This window comes from Ascaphus truei, chromosome 8 (genome assembly GCF_040206685.1).
Source record: "Ascaphus truei isolate aAscTru1 chromosome 8, aAscTru1.hap1, whole genome shotgun sequence".
NCBI lineage: Eukaryota > Metazoa > Chordata > Amphibia > Anura > Ascaphidae > Ascaphus > Ascaphus truei.
This window is the reverse complement of record NC_134490.1, coordinates 17602613-17622894: the sequence shown is the minus strand read 5'-3', so window position 1 is coordinate 17622894 and position 20282 is coordinate 17602613. Positions and strand designations below refer to the sequence as shown.

Genomic DNA, 20282 nt, shown 5'->3' with positions numbered 1-20282 from the left:
CACTGGTGAAATAACAAATTGATGGTGGAAATGTGCGATTTCTGAGAAACATTTTAGCCCTTAACAGTTCTGCAAACTGGTTTGCCAGGAATTTAATTTGGTGAAAAAAAAACTGTTTAAAAGTTTTCAAATGCATTTTGGAAACGTTCGCACATCTCTACTCCTGCTATCATTTTAGAGCCAAGTCTAATAGTTTGGTGCAATCAACGCCAACATCCGCCTACAGTGCTAAACTCTGTGTCAGTCAACATTAAACTATCCCGCACTCATCTTCCTCTGGATTCACAAAGCTGTTAAATCACTTAACATAGCATTAACCTAACTTAACATCACGTTAATACTAATGGTGTATCCAGTGCCGGACTTACATTTCTGCCGCCTGTAGGCGGCCTCTGCCCTTGCGTATAGGCGTCATGGCAACGCGGCGTCATCCGATGTTGCGGCGTCTTTTGACGTCAGTTCACCATGACGACGCGACTCTACAGGAGGGGGCCGCTCGGGAAAAGGTAAGGCTTTTTCTCACACTTTTTCCCCCTAAAAATGCCGCCCACCCAAAAATTGCCGCTCTAGGCTACCCAGCCAAATGGGGAATCCGCCACTGGGTGTACCTTCAATGGACAATAACACACAGTAACACGAGGTCATGTTTCCTCCTGTAAAGAGCATTGAGTTAACGATAATGCCCGTTGGTGATGACATGCAAATGGTATCCACATTAGGTTTTCCCATAACATTCCTAACATTAACAGTCCGTTAAGGTTAACGTGGGGACTTAATGGCCCATTAGTTATGTCATACCAAACCTTGGCGGTACTCATATCCAGACCCTGAAAGTGTAGCACCACAGTTAGGTACTGTAGAATATTACTAAGACAGCGTTAATTACTGGTGTTATTTCCCATCTCCTTCCCTCTCTTTTTCAACACGAATAAAAAAAACTTTCAAAAAAACTATTTCAGGGTCTGGATTAGAGTAACACTATGATATACTTCATTTCACGTTATTGGCAGATAACAAAACGTTATGCTACATTACTGTGATGTTTGGCCAATTTTGTAAGGCAGGGGTGCTCAACTCCAGTCCTCAAGCCCCCCACCCCTAACAGGTAAGGTTTTCTGAATATCCCTGCTTCAGCACACCTGGCTCAATCAGTCCCTGCTTCAGTACAGCTGGCTTAATCAGAGGGTCGCTTAAAGAACAAGCCTCTGATTGAGCCACCTGTGCTGAAGTTGGACTGATTGAGCCACCTGTGCTGAAGCAGGAATATCCCGAAAACCTGGCCTGTTAGGGGGCTGGAGTTGAGCTCCCTTATTGTAAGGCAATGTTTATACTGTAAATAACACCTAAATAATAACATAAAACAGCTTGGCCTCGATTTCCATTTCACATGAGAATGAATGTACTTTATTACTGCTGAGACCCACTTTTTCTTTTCCCTCTCCTGTGCTCTTGCTATCTGAGATCCCCCTTACTCCTTTTACTATTAATAAACTGCAGGATGCCACTGCAAGCAACATCCAAGAGTCAAATATACTGCACTTTGCACCAGCACTTCGTCCTGTGCAGACACTTCCCGATACACTTGTCCTGCTCACCGCTGCTTCTCTCTTCCTACCAAGACACAAAGGGACAAAACAAAATCAGAACAAGCCCACAAGACAAGAACGTGCAGGTTTATCAGAATAATAATACAGAAGGAAGTCTCTTGCAGCTGATTCTAAAGTTGACCACCTAGCTCCTGCACTAAGGTAAGCACGTTGATAGCATGACAGCTTCAAGTGGGTGGGTAACAGTGGAATTAAAAACAACAAGGTTTTGTGAATCAAAAATAAATAAAAATAAACACAATTATTTATAAGAGCTGAAATGCTCAGGCTGAAATTGAAGCTCTGTGCAGTGAAATACTGCTGAGGCTGCAAAGTGATCTTCTTGGGTATGAGATGAATATAGACTGCAGTCAAATATTCCTACGGTAATGTGAGCTCCCCTCGGAGTGTTTTACTAGGCTGGCTCTGTGCTTTATACCTGCTTGGACCTTTAAATGCCCTGTTGAAGTCCACTCTTGTAATTCTTCTGTTTTATCTATAGTCAGGAATAAAACATACCATATATTTACAAATCATATAGTACCAATTTGTCAGAGGATTAAACTGGAAACTCCATTTATTTCGTAAAGCACAAACTGGATGTTTAAGCGGTGATCACTTGGTGGCTCTTGAAAGCAAATATTTGAGTAAAGTAACAGGGTAAAGATAATAACTTTTATTTAGTGGCTAACTGATGTTATAAGTGAATAGTACGTTTTCAGGACCACCAAGGCTCTGTCCCTTCAGGCAAGTGTTATCACAATGAGAGAAGTGTAGGAGGGTGTGATTTATCTTGATAAGGATGGCACCCTCTGGGTGATCAGAATGAAGTGATGGAACGGGAAGTCTCACAGTGCTCTAGACTTATTAACTAGAGTGTATATAAAGTTATGGCCATCTTATTTCAGCACAAAAGGCTCAGTTTGTCCATTTTATTTGATCTGTATCTTGCTTATAGGTACTATAAAAGTGGGTTATCATTCATGAGTTGGTGCTCATACCATGACAATCCGGATAACCTAACTCCTGAGATTCATATAAATAATAATGTAACAGCTGATGCAGTTAGGGTCTTTATATGGTGTTGGCTATACAGAACACATTCAGGTAGTGTCACATTTCTGGCTTCCTTTGGGGCCTTGGCAACCTCAAGGAGTTTAAATATTGGTCATTTGCCTCTGACATTTCCTTCTGTTCGTCCACAGAGTTACAAACAGAGCCAGAGTAGGTTGGCGTATATGCATTATTTTAAAAGAAAGTCTTTCTTTCTCTTTAATTCCTGTTGTAAAGAATACTGAATGTTTGCAGCATAATTGGACCCAAATGTGTCCCATTCTTGCAGCCCAGACCTGCTTCTGCACGCAGGCTAGAGCTGTATTTTTAACCATAATAATCCTGTGTGATGGCAATTTAACTCCTGTGAAGGTCTATATACAAATTATTGAAGACCCCGTGGCAAAGAACAACAGTTTTGATATGTTTACTTCAATTTTAGATTAGTGCCAAAATAAATTCAGTTATTTTTTTTCTTCCTTTTAATTTATCATCTCAGTCTAATTCGAGTGCATGAGTTATATTTTACAGTTAAAACTCTATCATTAAAATTTTCTTGGAACACTTTATGATTCATTTCACATTAGTGATTGACATCTTAGTATGTGCTCTAATATGTATCCATAATTAATGAGCCAATAACACATTTAAAGCCAGTAAGTCAAGACCATCTGAGCACTCTGGTGACATTTTAAACCACTCATGTGTCAGGCGTGACGTTTACACTGTACACCCTCGATTAAAAATACTCTCTGGGTCTGTACTATTTGTACTGCCTGAGCTAATGGGCATATGAGACCCATACAAGGTTTTTCACTGTGTCAAATTTCAAAGATTTTTTACGTGCAAACATCCAATGCATTTTCTACGTGACAAAATGTGCAAGGTTAATTTACAGTACATTATGGGTTTATCGATGTGCTTTGCACTCGTTTCTCCTGTTTGTGTCTGTAAATATTTGAGGGAGGGGCGGGGTGGGCAATTTGGGTCTTCAAGGGCTGCCAACAGATCAGGTTTTCAAGATACCCTTGCTTCAGCACAGGTGGCTCAATCAGTGGCTCCGACTGAGCCACTGATTGTGCCACCTGTGCCGAAGCAGGGATATTCTGAAAACTTGACCTGTTGGTGGCCCTTGAGGACCTAAATTGCCCACCCCCTGGATTATATGGAGTAGTAGTAGAAGTTTGGGAAAGAGTTATCTAATGCACACATGAGGGCGTTGTGCATCAATTCTTCTTTCTTAAAATCATTTCCTTCACTTTTAATGGGATCTGTTTGCTACAGTCTCCCAGCCGGAATACCGGGGCACAGACAGTACAAACAAACTGCACGTACTGGACAAAGAAAAATAATCCCATTGAAAGTAATTGGATCTTTTTCTTTGTTAAATCTGCAATTATTGTGAGGACTTTACTAAATATTTTCTAATGTGTCAATTAAACCTCGGGTCAGCTCTCATGTTAACCTAATCTGTCTAGTGTCTTTATCACTAGAGCTAATGGGCTAAACTTGGGGGGAATAAAAGCAGAATGCTAAGAATGTTAAACTTTACTGTGAAAGTGCTAAATATTAGTAATATTACAGAGCATGTTGAATGGTTGGTGCATTTATTTGCAACTCCCACTGACTTTTAAAGCCGCAATCTTAGCTAGTCATTTTGTTACAGTATTTGTACAGTACTGTTTTCAGTTCTGGGGATCCCACCTCCCACCCAGTTCACCAGATACTTACAGTTTGCATGTCCGTCTTTTCCCACTTCCCGGGGAAACAAAATGGATGCCAAAGTGCGGGCCAATAGAAACCCCCAACAGATGATGTGGCAACTTTCCATTGGAAGACCGTGAGCGCCATCTTTAAAAAACAAGGAAGTGCACAGGTACAGAAAACTGTATGTATCTCAGGAACTAAGAAAATAGACCAGTTCAGCCCGGGTCATATATTCTGTAGAAAAATAAATTCCTAAATTTGGCAGAATTTTTGCATTAATTGGAGGTAATTCAGTTTTAAAAATAGTCATTTCAGTAGCATTGAAACAATTGGGTAATTTAGCAATGTGTCCTGTGAAATTGGGGGAAAACTGGTCAAATAAACTGCACCAGTAGATACTGTTTGCAATATATACAGTATGCTTTTTTTGTGAAATCAATGTCAAAGTTCGGCTATGGCCACGGGGTCAAAGGACGCTGATGGGCAGGGACGCATGAGCAATGGGACCTCGTTTTTCCAATACAATTTGAAATAGAAATACCACAAAGGACAACATTTTGAAGAAACACCCTACAAAACATTTTCACCAAATTAGAATATTTCCACAAAACAGGAACAGTTTAAACATCTCTGCCACAAATTGATCGAGGATAAAAAAAAATCTAATTTATTTCAATGGGATTCATTTTCTTGGTACATTTGGTGCTATTGTTGTCCTCAGTTTTGCCGCTGGGAGGCTTTGATAAATAACCCCAAAGCTGATACAAGAACTCAAGACTTCCTGTCCCATGATGATTTATCCCATACGTTTGAGTTATTCTATAGAGACTGCTATCTAGGCCTGACAGTGACATCTATTTAAACCATTCATACTAAAGAAAGAGGTTAAGTTGCATAAAATACAATTATCCAGAAAAGTGTATTGTCTAAAACGGGCTGCCCAAGCTTAGTCGTCATCTAACACAACACATTGCTGGCCTATCCTACCTCTTCTAATACAACACATTGCTGGCCTATCCTATTGTACCTCTTCTAACGCAATTGTAACCTTGCCTGTAATTGTTACACACACCAATAATCATATATTATCTCTAACTGGTAATACATTCAATTTACAGACATTTCGTGGACTCTGTTCATTTAATGCAACCATGTACTAACATAACTCTGTGCCCAGGACATACTTGAATACGAGAGGTAACTCTCAAGGTATTACTTCCTGGTAAAACACTTTTATAAATAAAATAAATAGTCCTCACCTATTCTATTTTCTGTATCCCATTTGAAAACTTGCCAATAAAAATTTTTAAGTTAAAAAAAAAAAAATAATAGTCCTCAAGAGCCACCACCAGACCAGGTTTTCATAGCAATTACAAATGTGCAAATGTCTTGAAATGTCCATTGCACATTTTGTGGGCTAATTTCTCTTAATTTTCATAAAAACTTCGCAGAAGTTAAAGTACTCATTTTTTTGGGGTCAGAAATTTGTGAAAAATGACAGTAGATTGACTTGTAATGAATGGGGATTTTTTGGGGGCTAACATTGAAGAAGAAAAAATGGCAAATTGCGCCTGGATTGCAAACGTCAGGGAAAATATTGCACATCTCTAGTAGCAAGTAATACAAACCGAAGCATGTTGCTTTAGTGATAATAAGAGCTCAAAGTCAATTAGTTCATTGATGAAATCTTGGAAACCTGACCCGTTGACCATCAGCCCTTTGGCAACTGAACTACATACAGAGGTACCCAACTCCATTCCTCAAGGACCACTAACAGTGCAGGTTTAAAGTACACCCCTGCTTGAGTACAGGTGATTCTATCAAAATGATTCACCACCTGTGCTAATGAGAGGATAGCCTTAAATCCTGCACTGTTAGTGGTCATTGAGCACTGGAGTTGGTAACCTGAGATTCTACAAGATTAGATGCACTATTGTAAACATTAAAGTACTGGAATTGGTCAAATTTGTAGGTACCGAGTGAAATAAAATGATATTTCCTTGTATAAATCAAGTAAGACTCAGTTGAAGTCTACGAGATCAGTGGTGTTAAAAATGTGCGAGATAGTCTTGCAACTGCTGACATTCAAACGAGACTAGTAGGTCTTTACAGATCTGCAGATGAGGTAGTGGCCTGTAGTGTGTGAGAAGTAACCTAGTTCAAGCATCACACAACCTTTTGTCCAATGCTAGAGATAGCCTACATCTAATTCGTGGTTTTCAACCTTTGTTTGGTTAAGGAACCCTATAATTATATTGTTGAACTTCTGCAGAACCCCAACCCTCTCTAATAGCGTGTCTGAGATCAGATGCATTGTACATTCTTCTGTATTTGGTAACATTTCCAAATGGCTTGAAAATTACAGGGAACACTTTAGGGCTGCCCGGGGAACCGAAGAGTTCTTAGGAACCCCTGTTGAAAAACACTGTTGTAATTTCTGGTATCATGCACAATTAAAGAATCTATGCCAGATCAAGGCAGTGAGGAAACATTATCTGCTATTAATTATTGGATAGAAGGTGTTTATGTGCAATAGATGGAGTCAAATTCAAACAAGGCACCTAAAAGGTTCTACATAATAACAACTGAGCATTTTTTCTGTAATCCTGTATCACAATATTCAAAGATTTCTGGTCTCTGGGATCATTATGGCTATTATAATTTAACATTCATAACCTGCATGGGCACCAATGGAAACCTAAAATATCCACCATACGGAGCTCAAAGCTTCTTTGTAAGACAGTATGCATATTCTTTGTTATTTAACCAGTCAGTCCTTAAAACTTGGAATTGTGTTTTCCTTTAATACTTTCTGAAAGATAATTAAGATGATCTGCCACGTGACACGGTTCAAACGTTTAAGTACCTTAGCATCTAATGTTTGCGTTACTGTGCTATAACAATTTAACTGTAAATATGGAGAACTATGGATCAGTTAAGAGTTATGGCATCATTTAGCTGTGAGGTCTTTGTATTTGCTCTTGTTTTTTTTAGTGCATAGTCATGAAGTCACAATAGTCTACAAATCTCATGAAGTCATGTACAGTGAAACTACGACCTCCTTTTGAATGACGTCATTTGCCAATATTCAATTCCTCAAATCAGAATATACTTTTATGTTAACTAGTGCTAATTGTAGAGCTACTGTACATTCCTAAATAACATGGAAAACATAAGACAATTAGTGACTTGTTTAGTCATAGGGCTCCTCAACATTAAATATGTTGTTAATTATAGCTCCCTTTTCTATATTCACACACTTTATTATGATCATTTTTCATATTTGGCCTTTTAATTACTTTCAAAACTGTATAATGGTTTCTCTACTGACTTAGAAATTATACTTAGTATACAGATGTATATACAGCTAGTCATCCATCTGGAAAAACAGTGATGCGATTTTGATTTCTTCTTAATGAACTAATGAATTATTTTGGGACACTGTTCTTGGATTTGACTCTGTATGTGCTGAGTTTTTAGGACGAGTCCTAGAACGATTACAAAAATCTCAAAATAACTAACTCTTAGTCATTTAGTTACCAGTACTCTTGCTGTGAAAGCCAAATTAAAGGAGCAGTTCTCCCTACTGGGTTTTTTTTCATTCCCCCCCCCCCCCCATTTTGTTTTACTGGATGGGTTGCAGAGGGTCCAATGGATCTAAACGCAGTTATTTTTAGCTCTGAGAAGCCCCGGTTCCCAAGATACTTAGTGGTGCTGAAAATAGCGTGGTTCTACTCACTAGGGCCCCTTGGTTCCAATACTGTAAAAAAAAAAAAATAGGAGTTAGTTAGAATGGGATTGCTATTTTAATGTTGAAACAGATTTTAAAAAGAGCAATCCATGGCGTTTTTCTTTCTTCCATTTTTAAATATAGGATTTAAGGGGGGGGGGGGAAGGGGTCCCGGAGCTGAACACCATTAATTTCAGGTCCAGGTACCCCCTGCTTCCTGCTCTGCAGTTTAAAGCTCCCGCATCACATGGGCCAATAGGAAGTCGCATCGGAAGATGTCACAGCTTTCTATTGGCCTACAGGGCCTGGGAGCGCTGAAAATCGGCCATAATGTGAACCCTGGGGTGGCTACTGACACATACTAGAGGTAAGTACCTCCGGAAGCAAGGGGTCCCCACAGCTGAAAATAATGGGGTCCAGCTCCGGAGACGCCCTGCTTCAATCCTGTATAAGGAAAATGAATTGGAAAAAATGGCTTGGATTGCCTTTAAATTGTAGCCACACATTTTCAAGATTAAGATAATTTTTTTTGTAGTTACTTACAATTTTTATCTACATAAAAAAATCATATGCTGAAGAGTAAGGTTAAGGTATTAGCCTCACCTGTGTTTGGCTAGTGTCATCTCCACATGATCTTGCACCTGTGTGTGACTCTGGCACAGAAAATGAGCCCATTGGATCAGGGACGAGACATAGTACCAATGTACATTACCTGTGACATGTACATGTATCCTAAATTCCTTCTTCTCATTAACATAGTTATAATTTATTTATAGTCTTGTGTCTGAAAGAGGCATTTATATAAGCCAATTGTCTTCTTTCCAAGATAACCAACTATAAAGTCAATTCTCTCATATGTACAATATCCAAAGTAACCTTTCCTTTGAACTGAGACGACAGTGACTTTCTCAAACACACTGGTGGAGATTCCATCAACTCTAATAAAGAGGTGTCAGCTTAATCTCATGTTAACAGACATTCAAGTCAATTGATCGAACATTGGATCAAGCGCCGATGCCCCTTATAGAAGCTTAATGTATCCAAGCCATTGCTCCATTGTATTACCACTCTCTTTTCTTCATATACTCTGTCACCATGTAAAAAGTAAAAAAATTCCTCTAATATATAGGACTCATTTACATTTGAGCATAATTTTGTAATTTGAAAACGTAAGGAAGCCTCCCCAGATCTACTTGCATGTTCCTTTCTAACCTGTGATGTGTACAGGCCACTCGCACTCCAGTCTTTAACAATGGAATGATTGGCATTGGCCTCCATTTGTTTACATGGGGCATGACTTGGGCACATTATGTTGTCTCATGCAAGATATTCTTTAGTATATATTAAGTTTAATACAGTACTGTACATATCTATCCTTGTCTTTATCTTATGCCAGAACAAACCCTTAAGCAAACTGCCTATTTTACTAAAAAGAGGTGTTATTGCACATTTTACTAAAAATAGGTGTTATTGCACATTTCTTGTTAAAATCCCTGTTAGATCATTTGAAGGACACATTTTCTTATCACAGACATGTTGTTTTTCTTTCTTACTTACAATACTTATAGAAATGTTAAAACCTGCAATGCCGAGCTTTTATTTTTGGGTAGTCTGCTGCTTTTACTGCTTACACATGTCATTTGAGTTAAGTGAGGGACTAGGTGTTGCTGTACCTACAGTAAATACATTATAGCACCCAAGTGCAGGTGCTAGCCATTGTTGAAGATAAAGCCCCTAAGAAATGTATTGTGTCTAGTCTCAGATGGAGCTCAAAATGCTCCTTTTTCTTAAGCAGACTGTAAAATGCTTGGCTTTAACTTACAGCAAGGGTGCTCAACTCCAGTCCTCAAGCCCCCAACAGGTCAGGTTTTCAGGATAGCCCAGATTCAGCATAGGTGGCTCAATCAGAGGCTCAGTTGAAGACAGAGCCTCTGATTGCGTCATCTGTGCTGCAGCAGGGACTGATTGAGCCACCTGTGCTGAAGCAGGGATATCCTAAAAACCTGACCTGTTGGGGGGGGAGGGGGGGCTTGATGACTGAACTTAAGCACCCGTGTCCTACAGGTTGAAATACTCGAACGTATAAAATTACAAAATATAGTAATATAGTGGCACATTAAGTGAAAGCACAAGGAACCAAGTCACAGACAGACATCATTTTAGTCAAATCCTGGCTAATCATAAAATATGGGTTTAATTCAGCTGATCATACAGTGAAAAGTGAATGATTATATGTAACTGTAGAGCAAGATGGTGAAGCAATTCTAGTGCCAAGTCCTGTTTGTACTGATTACAAACTTTTGAGAAAACAATAAAATCGAGGAATTTCTGCAACCCTCAACTCTCCTTTGGCTATTTTGGCATATGGCAAGAATTGCATAGAATTTAGTGAGCAGGACACACTTGAGATGAGCATAATGATAACATTTTTAGTAACAATAATTTAGAGCAATTGTATATTTTGATAGCATATAACCCTTGTCAACCAACCTCTCAATACATCTAACCCATAGCCTGACCATAATGTTCCCATCCCTGCCCACCACAAAGACATCTTAACAATGACACTGCTCATCACATGAAATGTTCCATATGTAACTCCAGCATTATTTTACTAACTAATGTACAGCCCCTTTGATAAAGGCGCTATATAATTGTTATAAATACATATTTGTAATCCTTACTTTGACTAGTTTTTTCTCCCCCAACTTATTTTTAATTTGTATTTTTCAAATGGGATACAGAAAATAAAATAGGGACGTCGGGGTACGTCATACAACATAGAAATTTATTTTGATTCATAATACAGTGGGTGTAGGTGTAAATTTATGTCTGCCACTGAAACTCAGTGAACCAGTAATCCATCTACAAGAGCTTCTTACTGAGTATTGATTGTTTGTGACTTGCCAATACAGTACTGAATTCCGAAATGTGCTACTAGGTTTCTCTTCAGTATATTAATGATGTTTGTATTGTCTCCTGATGGAAGGAATTTGCAGTGATGCCACTATCAGGAACCCCTGCCCCAAACAAGAGGAAAAAGTCTACAAAAATCATAATGGAGATAAATAGTGAGTCCTGTATTTATTTATATGTCAATTTAGGAGCTGGTAATGGGAACTACAATAGAATATCAGCTTTGTGACTAAGCCCCAAAAGTGTTATGTAGAGGGAGTCTTATAAGGCTCTGTGTATTGTGTCCTTTGCCAGTTTCTTGAACTGTTCTATATAATAACGGTATAATAACGGTAAACTGATATGTTACCAGTCTCTTCTCACTGTCATATCTCTTGTTTTAGACGATTTGTTGATTGAGTTCTGTGGCCATATTTACAAAACCACGCAAAGCTCATAAATATGGTCCATGGCCTTTTGATTAAAAGCCTATTTTTCAGAATAGGGTAATACCCTCCACTGTATGGGATTCATTAATTTATTGTAACCTTTGATTACCTCAAATATAGTTGTATAAAAACAAAACTATCAAATTGTTTCGTCAGTGTTGATATACTTTGACACATAATTTTATGTTAAACCTATACTACCCATGACTCACAATTTTGTCAGTAATATCTCAGCTTCTAAATATTCAAACAGTCTCAAAAGTAATTGAAAATAGAGTTATAATATTTAGAGAAGTATTCTGCTTGTATAAATATATGTATTTTTTGAACCGCGGCACTCCAAGCTATAGGATCACTCCAAGCTACCGGAGCGCCTCATTTCCTGAGATTTTGTTTCATTTTGAAATTCTTGTACAACAATTCAGTCAGTACAGGTAAATGTAAAAAATATAATATATCGCCAATCAGGAAAAGATATCACCTGCTTCATACAAGGTGAAAACAAAAACTTGATGTGGAGATGGATTTAAGGCATTGTGTTCAATGATTTACAAAAAAATTACAAAAATTGTACAAGATCAAACATTTTATTTAACTCACAAAGACTGCTAATTTCAATCTAGCTTTATTTAGCAGAGTCCTATGGAGAATCCAAGAAATAAAAACATTGCATAATGTTAAGGACAAATACAGAGCATAGAAATACTGTTTACTTCACAGATAAACCTTCTCAGATATACTGTACACACAGAGAACATATGGTCCTACTGTCTTTATTATTATATTGTTGTACTAAAACGACAAGTCTCAGCATCCTATGCTAAGAAGAAAGAACAGTCTGGGGATCCCTCTATGTGATAGGGACAGGGAGCCATTTTACGTTGATAAAATGACAAGAAAAATTAATATTATGGTAGTCCTGGTTATTGTTAGCAAGGGCAGTTTATTATGGTTCAATGCCAGTTTTAACGTAGCAGCCCCATATACTCAGGGTGGTGGGGATGGTCGGGGTGGTCCTCCTGAACTTAATCGCTCCGGTGAACCCCCCGTTCCAGAAACACTTACTGTTTTAGTTGCTGATGTTTCAGCTGATTTGGAAAACCTAAATGGTTGCTATATCCCACTAGCCAAGCATGCCAGAAGGTTTCTAGAGGATGACTGTCAGTGACATCTTTGAAAGTCGAGAAACCAAACTGGCAACTAAAAAGAATAAGTATTTTGAAAACCAAGGAGGGGGGAAAGTCTCTGAAGTAAAAAAAAAAAAAAAGGGGTATAGCACAAGTTTGAATCTTGTAGGTTTAAGTGACCGATGCTATATGAGTCAGTTCAGTACAGTTGGTAATGTCCACACTATTTCTAGGAATTATAATTTCACTTAAACAGTGTTTTGCAGAGACATTTTCCTTTTTGGGTTTTTATTTCGTTTTCTTATTCAACCGATTTCTAGTTAAGCACCAGTAAGTAGTGCACCTATTTCCATAGTAATGGATGCTCAGTCTTTTGAATATTGATATGAAAACCAAATAACACACACCCTGATTCATCTTGACACAATTGTTTAGATAGGATATTGAGAAGGACCAGTCTGTACTTTGTAAATGTCTTACTGGTTGTGTTTTGTAGCTTCAGGAGAAGGAGAGCAAGAGAGTTCCAGCCTAAATTTAGGGAAGAAGATAAGTGTCCCAAGAGATATCATGCTGGAGGAGCTATCATTACTTAGCAATAAAGGATCCAAGATGTTTAAGCTTCGCAAGAAGAGGGTGGAAAAATTCATCTACGAAAACAATCCTGACGTGTTTTCCGACAATTCCTTGGTAAGATGTCGGCCTGTCAAGTCTCACTAACTTGGGGTGAGACTGGAAGACAGACTCAGACTAAATATTATTGAACTCTGAGTGCACTCTAATCATTCTCAAGCACAGTGTTCCAATTCATCATCTGAGATTAGTAGAAGTGAATTGTGGCACCTCAAACTTAACATATGTCACCCTGTTAATTTGTAGAGCTTTAGGAAAGAGGCATTATAACCAAAAAGGACCAGTACAATGTAGAAGTCCAGTGTCCTTGTTAGCACTACCCATGGCTATTGTTCCAAGGGAAGGTGTTCTGGAATGATACAGGTGTTGTAGCAGACATACACATTTTGAACAAGAGGCACTGCTGCTTTAAACGGCTGTGACTTCTGCTCTGGCTCCCTAACCAATGTTATATTACTAGTTTGGATCCAACTGCCCAATACCATAATATTAGTACATTTAGACAAGGATCCTAATTAAGTTTTTGTTTTTTTAAGTTTTCAGCTTGTTATAAAATTATTAATGTGAGCATCAGTCTTCTAAGTAACTGAATCCTTAATGTGTATCCATTCATATGTATGAATAATTGATATTCATCTCTATTTCCTAATGAATGAAAATATCACTAGGTTTTATTATTACATGAAATTAAAAACACCAATATAAAAACATTATTTTTCTAGTTGTCTGTCCACCTTATTTGACACTAATCCAGGAGATCTGTTTATATTACAATTTTGTACAAGTAGTTTTTGTAAAAGTCCCATTGAAGTATCTGTGATAGTGCCCTGATCGGCACTATTGCAGTTTCATGAATATCCGCTGCCTTTAAATCAGCTGCTCTTAAATTCATTTAATATATCATAAAAAAAGTATGTCTTTAAATTAGTCTTTGGTTGGAATAAAGTCACCTGAAATTATTAGCGGTCATGATAGTCATTACTTATTATGTCACCCAATAAGAGCAGGTGGATCCACACTGAACCATTTAACAATAAATACATATGATGTAAGAACAGTCATTTTAATTTACACAAAGCAGTTGAATCTGACAACTTGCACTTGGGGCTAAGGTTTCTTAAAATTGCATTATTTTCTGAGTAACCACACAAAACACCTAGAAGCATTATTGCAACATTGAATGCCATGTTTGGCTTTTATGCCTGCTCTCCTTATTTGATTTGAAACTAAATAAATACCCATCATTTTTATTTTGCTACCATTGTTTCTGTTCAGAATGGCCAAGGACAAAGCTAACACTGTCGGTCTTTGTCCTTAGAAAGGTTCATGTGGAGATGCATTGTTTAGTGTAATCTTTGTGAGTGCTGGATCACATCTTCATTTTATCAGCTGACTGTTAACGCATTTGGTGGCTGGCTCCCTCCTTTCCCACCATAAAATAAACCTGCTGCATAATTAATTATAACACATATTTCTATACACTTCCAATTGTTCATAGTTCAATGTCCAGAGAATATGCTGTATAGCTAGTGGTTGCGCAAATACACATTACTGTATGCATCTTATTCTGGTACCTATCATCATTGGCATGAGTTTCATCAATAACCTTTACCCACAGTAAAGGTTTCTCATTTTGGTGTAGTAGGTTAGAAGGCACTAATATAGGGGTGGCCAACTCCAGTCCTCAGGGGGCCACTAACAGGTCAGGTTGTAAGGCTATCCCTACTTAAGCACAGGTGCCTCAATCATTGATTCCTGCACTAGGGGAAAGAACATAGGACGAGTACCATCATTAAAGTGCAGCAGAACATATTATGGGGTATCACCTCCAAATGTTTTAGACAGTTGGAAGTGTGCAGTTTTGCAAAGTATTGCAGCATGTTCATTTCCAAGAGGGGAGGCCATGAACAGAAAGTACTGCTTTAAAGATGTCCAAATATAAAGAAACATAACTGATAGCTGTTCCTAAGAGACAGAAACATTTAGAGTAACCCTGCAACGGTTTAAGAAACTACTCATCAGACTAGTGAAAATAGAAACACATGTGGTGGCCTCAATCATTCCCTTTAGGGAACCTAGAGGAGCCAGCAGTACATCACAGCAAGGGTCAGTCTTACCTTTCAGTGACATCAGTGCCTTGAGAGTAATCTTAAAGTTACTGTACCAACTTTAATGGCGATCATTTTCTCACCGACATCTTTACTTACCATCCAAATCTTGAGTGTAGACTTGGAATTTACAAATGAGAGCTTATCTGCCAAATAAGTCAACAGTGTTCTAACAAGATAAGATGGTGTTTCTTCACAACTTACACTCACACCAAACTGGTTACTAGACTAGCAAATGGGAATATAAAACAGGGAGTGCTCATTATGGTACTGTTGATATGGCATTAGTGGGAAGGTACATTAGTGTGGTTACATGCGGCCACAGTATTAAGACAGACCATGGCAACTATATCCTCAAGAAGGGAAAAGAGCAGTTGATTTTTCTGCCTCCTTAGGTGGTGTCTTCTGGTTATGGCAGGTGTCGTATGGAATAAAACCACTTAGTAACATGGCTGATTTGAAAGCCATACCCAAGTCCTTACAACGCGAGCTTTGCTGGAGGCATGCAAATAAAGAGTTTTTCTTATTTGCTGTAATTAACAATAGTAACTGTTGAGATCCCTTGTTACATCAGGCCTCTCCAGCACTAGAGGATAGTTTTTTTTTATTTAGCTGGAAGGACAACAAATAAAAATGATTGCTTGGTGCTACGTGCAGGTTCTGTAACTGCTGCACCTCTGTGCTCCCTCTCATGTGTTCTGTTCTAAAGCTAAAGCCTTAAAGCACACAGGGTTATATAATCCCAGTGAGTCTCCGGGTTTTTACTTCTTGTATTTCTGTCTATATTTAGCTGAAGGAACAGCTGGGCTGGGAGCTAGTTTACAGATTTTCTCTGCTTACAGAGACTGCATTTACTTTCTCAGTGGCAGAATACTAGTGTAGCTTATAATTCATACTCCAGGTGTTTGATTTAGCTTTGCTGGAACCTTTTAAATAGCCAAACAGCAACATTAGGTCATTCTAAAGCACCATGTATAAAGGGACTAATTTAGCCTGATCAAATGGTCCAGGTCATTATATAGCAAGCATCTCAGTATAGTTTACAAACCTCTCAGCCTTAGGCCGCGCTTATTGTCCCGGCGACGCTGCGTCAAAACAAATTTATTGACTCCATTGTGTGCGCTTACGGCTTGGTCGCGATCGCTGGAAGTCACTTCAATTTGATTTTTTCAGCGACCGCAGTGTGACGTCAGCGTCGCCGGGACTATAAGAACGGCCTTATGCAGCAAATTTAATGCAGTGTATTTGGCTCAGCACAAAATAGGTTACAAGATCCAAATCTGCAATGCCAACTGATTGGACACAGACATTTGAATCACAGGACCCCAATTCAGGCACTTACTGCAACATATATTTGGGCCAGAAACTTCATGCACAGTACAAATATTCTGCCTTTGCATGATTAATTTTCTATATGAAGTACCTATTAATCCACATAAAGTGAGTCATACTTTCTATTGATAAATGACGAATGTGTCTTCTGCCATGACAATTTCTAGCACTGACAACAGACACCTTGCAACCATTCAAGTCAATGAGCTGTATGGTGTCTTCCAGTGCTGGGAGGTGTGTTATGACAAAACACTGCTTATTAAAATATTGGCAATTGTCTTTTATCACTTTATTTTACTAGTAACATAAGCAATGCAGGCCATCTAACAAACGTTGACTGTGTAGTCAATATACTTTCTCTTGGTTTGTATCTGAATGTCCAAGTCCAAATTATATACCTTACTCACACTCTGAAGAAACATACTGTACTACAGTCATGAACATTTGGACAAAAGTTTTACTTTTTAATTTAAGCTCTAACTTATCTTTAGGACCACTTCCAGAAATTTATACCATCTGTTGGAGGACAAATAGGTGTCGGAGGAGGTGGCTATGGGTTGGTACACAGCGGTGGACGGATGGTGTCCAGTATGTCGGGGGGTCAGTATGGGTCTGGGGGTCACCAGCCACCCATACCTCCACCAAAGCCAGGGAGCAAAGGCGCTGCTGCTCTTGGTCAGGCTGGTGGCTCTAGCAGTGGTGGAAAAGGGGGTGGAGGAATTGACGGTGCAGGAACAGGAGGAAAAGGCAAGTACTATTTTTGTTATTATACTCCACTTACATAAAAAAAAAAAATGTAATAATATATTATAGCATATTTTATGTGGGAAAACTTTTGTATTTTCTTTATCCTCTGAGGATATTTAAAAGTACTTACTTATCTTCAAGTCTGTATTTGGGTATTGCATGCAAATGCTTTATCATTTATGGAATTCTCTAATTTGGACTTTTACTTTGATTATGAGGGAAGGATAAAATGAAATGAGAAGGATGGAGTTATAAAGCAGCACAATGAAAATTCATTGTGTAACATGTACGGAATGATCAGTGTCTTACCAGCAATGTAGATACAATGGAGGATTTTAACAATGGAATATATGACCAAAATAATAAAAGAACATTTAAATAGAGAGAGAGAGAGAGTGTGTGTGTGTGTGTGTGTGTGTGTGTGTGTGTGTGTGTGTGTGTGTGTGTGTGTGTGTGTGTGTGTGTGTATTGACCAATTTATTTTCCTTTGTTGTGTTCTCTCTCTTTTCTTGCTATATCCTTTCAGATGGCCAGTCAGGTGAGAAAGGAGGTGAAGGTGGGAAGCAGATCACCGTCTTTAAGACCTACATCTCCCCCTGGGACAGAGCAATGGGAGCCAAACCTCAGCAAACAACTAAAATTGGCATCGACTTGCTAGATTTTGGTCCCAAGGGTGAACTGTGCAATTACAAATCATTCAACAGGTGAGAAAAAGTTATAATGCTTTAATTTAATCAAACAGGAAGTCCAAGCTTAACATTGCCAAACCGGGACTCCATGTTGCGATGTAATATTCTAAAACTACAGTCACATGGAGTGCTGTAGTTGTGCTTTTAAAGCTGCAGTTCAGGCAATATCCTGCATGTGTGTTTTTTTTTAATAAATCAGTTCTGTAGTAAGAAAAAATACTTTTAGCATTTTCTGTTTTAAAAAAAACTACTTTGAAAGACCAATTTTCTTGTATTCTATTTTAACAAGCATGCTTATTCCTATAGCAACGATTTACATTACCCATATTTAAAGATGTCGCCAAACTTTGCCGATCAATAGAGGGAGAACGAATTGACCGGCAGCTATGCAGTTCTTTAGGTAATTAGAGATTGCCCACATGAAACTATTGAAGTAAAAAAATAAATTAAAAAAAAAAAAAAAGACTGAACTGCAGCTTTAACTGATGTGTCCTACAAAATAGGGTCTAGTAATATTGTTTATATAATGCACTGTCTTGTAGAAACACCCACTAGAGTATCTTTCAGAGTTGAGCCAATGCCACAGATAATGCAGTTTGTTGAGAAGGTTGGGTGTCATACAAGATATTTAACTTTGTAGCAGTATGGATTGTGTATTACATGTAATATATATTAATACTGTCATTATGTAGTATATGCTTCAAAGTACAGTATAGGCGTATGTTTTTTTTTTTTCTGCTGATGAGCTTTGCATCTCAATTTTGAATGAGTTTTAATATACTGAGCATCCTGTGATTTCTATATAAGGTTTTAGCACATTTTCCCAGCAGTGCAACATGTTCGTAACACTTTCCTGTTTGATAATTTATTGCCAATATTTCCAGCAGTTTGAACTGTAAACTGTAACAATACATAATGTTACCTTAGTTATATAAAATACATTGTAACAGCGGAGTTACACTGACTAAAGCAGTGATTTTCAACCAGGGTTCTATGTGGGGGAGGGGTGTCTGTGTGGGGGAGGGGGAAAGAGAGTGTGTCTGTGTCGGTGTGTCTGTGTGTATGGGGGAGGGGGAGAGTGTGTGCCTGTATGGGGGAGGGGGAGAGAGTGTGTGTCTGTGTTTGGGGGAGAGTGTCTGTCTGTGTGTGTATGGGGGGGGGGGGAGTGTGTGTTTATGTCTGTGTGTAGAGGTGGGTGGGGAGAGTATGTCTGTGTGTGAGAGGGGGAGAGAGTGTGTGTGAGCAAAGTTCAAAGTACTTCTTGTCAGCATGATTTTTGTAATGTGTATTATCTCCTGGTTTTAGGACTGCAATGCCTTATGGGGGGTACGAGAAAGCATCAAAACTGATGACTTTCCAGATGCCTGCATTCGACTCGGCTCCCATGGAACTTGAGCCTGAGGTTGTCTTCAACCAAAACGATAGACCTTCTTTCAACAGGACCCCAGTTGGATGGCTGGGATCAGGCGAGGGCCCAAACTTCAACATTGAACTAGACGTACCCATGGATGGAGAAACAGACGAGCTCTAAACCCATCCATCTTGTGGGGAACAATCTTTGTAACCTGTAGGTGAATGAAAACCTAGAGTTATGATCAGTACCACTGGCCATTAATTCATGACATATTGCAAAACCATTATTTAATCCTATAAAACATCTGTGATATGTTGTGATATATTGCAATATGTTTTGATTCCATGTTGGCCAATGACACAGGTCACATCTAAAACATCTGTGCCACATCCTAATGTGCCTTGTTTATTTAGAAGCAGTCAAGCTTCCCCATGTATGTTGAAAAACATGTAGTTCTTTGTGATGGTTTTTGATCAAATGTAAAGCAGTCAGAGAGGAAAATGAAAAGTGATTAAAAAAAACGAGACAAGATGAAAAGACAGGAAGAGAAAAGGAAAAGAAAGCTTGCCATTTTGTGCACTGTGGCAAAAAAATAAAAGGACAATTAAACCATGTAACCTATAGGCTCCTCAAAAATCATACTCTACAGTGAATATTTTTCGTTAGTGTCATTTGTGAAACCAAATAAACCCTTACAGAAACAAACAAAGACTTATTTGTTTTATGCTAATAAAATATGAAGTGCCAGGTATTGAAAAGAATACAGAAGAGAGGTTCAATGCAATAACAGAAAATCACAGAGAAATGGTTAAAAAGAATGCGAGTCATCAATTGATCAATTGGAACGCAATAAAGGTAGTTTTTTTTCTTTTTGG

The 20282-nt window shown here is 38.4% G+C and overlaps 1 protein-coding gene and 1 long non-coding RNA gene across 4 annotated transcripts in view; one reads left to right on the top strand and one right to left on the bottom strand.

The window, feature by feature from the left end:
• The first annotated feature begins 1525 nt into the window (after window positions 1-1525).
• MYOZ1 (myozenin 1) lies at window positions 1526-20116 on the top strand. Its single transcript, XM_075610634.1, has 6 exons — window positions 1526-1748; window positions 11066-11147; window positions 13044-13234; window positions 17109-17364; window positions 17891-18068; window positions 19359-20116. The coding sequence occupies exons 2-6, from the start codon at window positions 11078-11080 to the stop codon at window positions 19582-19584; spliced, it is 921 nt and encodes a 306-aa protein (XP_075466749.1). The 5' UTR covers window positions 1526-1748; window positions 11066-11077; the 3' UTR covers window positions 19585-20116.
• LOC142501167 (uncharacterized) overlaps window positions 1927-20282 on the bottom strand; it is a 38192-nt gene continuing 19836 nt past the window's right edge. Inside the window, exons 3-4 of one of the 3 annotated variants that reach the window (XR_012803435.1) lie at window positions 4371-4490; window positions 1927-2082 (exon numbers count right to left, since the gene is read on the bottom strand). This is a non-coding gene — a long non-coding RNA (uncharacterized LOC142501167). The remainder of the gene's footprint in view (window positions 2083-4370; window positions 4491-20282) is intronic. The other 2 variants (XR_012803434.1, XR_012803436.1) reach the window with 2 other exon arrangements.